Source organism: Bactrocera latifrons, unplaced genomic scaffold, assembly GCF_001853355.1.
Source record: "Bactrocera latifrons isolate USDA-ARS-PBARC rearing strain unplaced genomic scaffold, ASM185335v1 scaffold_135, whole genome shotgun sequence".
Classification (NCBI taxonomy): domain Eukaryota; kingdom Metazoa; phylum Arthropoda; class Insecta; order Diptera; family Tephritidae; genus Bactrocera; species Bactrocera latifrons.
The window spans coordinates 878,479-881,043 of record NW_017534797.1 but is presented as its reverse complement, the minus strand read 5'-3'; the positions used below and the strand labels follow the sequence as shown (position 1 = coordinate 881,043).

Below are 2,565 nucleotides of genomic sequence, written 5' to 3'. Positions count from 1 at the left end.
GAATTTACTGAATAGCCAGAAGTTACACGAAGGTAAATCAAGTGAATGCGGTGGTTACGGCATGATATTAGTTGAAAATATAYAAATAATAACCAATGCAGTATGAGATGGTGCATTATCGCACTTCTTTGTTCAATAAATTCAGACATAGTAGAAATCGAAAAATTCACTTTTAGAGCCTCACAAAARGACGTGTGTCTCAAATACTAATGAATATTTTGACGTGAAATTTAGCATAGATGTCAGTAACAGTACTACCAACTTACAGAAAAATTTGTCGACTCGAAAAACACGCTAAGTATATTATAAATTAAAAATTCACAGTAGTAATCCAAAAATTTATATATTTAAGCATTTCGTTCTTATATGCTTATGGAACATCTAATGTATTTATTAAATTATATATGTATACAAGTATGTATTTTAAATTTTTAGGAATACTTTGACAATGAAAYGCRTGGCGAAATWAGYGATATCGTCAWAGAGGTRCGCAAGAGTTTGCGTGAAATATTAGAGCAAGCYGAGTGGTTAGATGAGAAAACGCGAGAGCAAGCGCTGCTTAAGGAGGCAGCTATTAAGCCACATATTGGAAGTATTGAGAATAAAAATATAAAAAATCGTTTGATAAAGCAAATCAACGAGTTTAACTATGTGGAAGGCAATTACGAACTAAATTTAGTCAACTTATTTAAATTCAGAACAATGCAAAGACGTTTCAAYGGACTACAYCACAAAGAATATGACAACTACACATTGAAACCGTTAGAGCTATTGAAGGGTAAACAAGTGAAGGCCGTTTATAAGAATGTGGATAATTCCATTTATATAATGGCTGGCATTYTACATCCACCCGTCTATCATAAGGCGTGGCCAGCAGCACTGAAATTCGGTACCATTGGCTACTTGGTGGGACACGAATTCACACATGCCTTCGACTCGGTGGGCGCGCATTACAATAGCGTTGGCGAAGAGAACTACTGGTGGTCGGCGAAGGCTGGTAAGGCATTCAGCGAGYGCGAAGAGTGCTTTGTTAATCAATACAACGCTTATGAGGTAATTATATACATACAAATGTATAAACACCTGCATTTTTTAAACCATACGTATACGGTTAAATCATTTCGGTAATCCATTTACAGATATCTGAAATCAAACGTTRTGTGAATGGTAATCAGACCAAGGACGAAAATATTGCCGATAATGGTGGCTTGCGACAGGCATTATCTGCATATCACAGGCATGTGAAAGAGTTGAATCTATCTCCAAAAGATKTACAGATGCCCGGACTGSATCTAACRCCCGAGCAGCTRTAYTTTCTGGGCTTCGCGCAACTCTGGTGTGCTTCCTAYAAGGAGCACCACTATTGGGAGGAGCTTAAGAATGAGCATGCATTGGAAAAATTTCGCGTTTTAGGCACCGTAACGAATGCTGAAGAATTTAGCAAAGCTTACAACTGTCCAGTTGGTAGTAAAATGAATCCAGCCAAGAATAAATGTCGGATGTGGTAAATTTAGATTAAAAAAGCTACTTTTTATGTATGTATTTTAATATATGTATAGTATATTAATAAACCAAAACTTTCTTAACTTAGGGAATCAAAAAAAAAAAAAAAACATATATATATATTGTTTTCAAAGAAGATAAATGAGTTAATTTTTATGTGAGCGACCATTAACTCTAATAAATAAACGAGCTCGTTTTCGCCTTATCGTGCGTGTGTCATTAATCTGTATTCAATAATGAAGCCAACCTTAAAATTAAGTCTCCTACTGRAATTTGCTGAAAATATATAAAACTTTACAGATGCATGGTGTATATATGTACTTGTACACACACCTCAAGCTGCTAGTATTTTTATACTCTTGCAACATACTTTTGTTCACCTAACGGTTGTACGTATCACCTAAAACTATATAAATGATTAAAATGACGAGAAAAGTTGAAATTAGGTTGACTGTCTGTCTGTCCGTCCGTCCATCCGACCGTGCAAGCCGTAACTTGAGTAAAAATTGAGATATCTTGATGAAACGTGTTTATGCAGGTTTCTTAGTATAAAAAAGTTCGAGAGCGTAATCGCATCACTGCCGCACCCACAATTCGCCAATAATCGAAAACCTATAAAGTGCCATAACTAAGCACTAAATTAAGATACAAAAATCATATTTTGCACAGGGTATCGCAGTAACCAGYCGCAACTGTATAAACTAAACAAAACCGGATACATTTTTTTTAAAAAGTGGGCTTGGCCTCTAATAAGTTTAATGTGCATATCTYCTAAACCGCTAAACATACAATAACCAACTTCGCCCTTCACAAATATTACGAGAACTCCGACCTCTAGTATGAAAATGGATGAAAACGGATGAAACCTCGCTTAATCCCCATATAACGGTTAAACTACTAAAGCGCGATAAATCAATAATCAAATGGGCTACAGACACAAGAATTTGCCAAAATGGTATGATACGGCTTTATAGGKAACGAAGTAAAAATTGGAGGATGGGCGTGACACCGCCTACTTTTTGGTAAAATCCCATATCTAGGGATTTGATTGTCCGATTTCGA

The 2,565-nt window shown here is 35.9% G+C and overlaps 1 protein-coding gene across 1 annotated transcript in view; it reads left to right on the top strand.

Moving 5' to 3' along the window:
• The window catches only part of LOC108965147 (endothelin-converting enzyme 1-like), a 4,976-nt gene extending 3,381 nt beyond the window's left edge, over window positions 1–1,595 (top strand). The window contains exons 2-3 of the mRNA XM_018927364.1: window positions 436–1,053; window positions 1,140–1,595. Of these exons, the coding sequence (XP_018782909.1) occupies window positions 436–1,053; window positions 1,140–1,508 (987 nt within the window). The 3' untranslated portion in view covers window positions 1,509–1,595. The remainder of the gene's footprint in view (window positions 1–435; window positions 1,054–1,139) is intronic.
• Window positions 1,596–2,565: the final 970 nt, after the last annotated feature.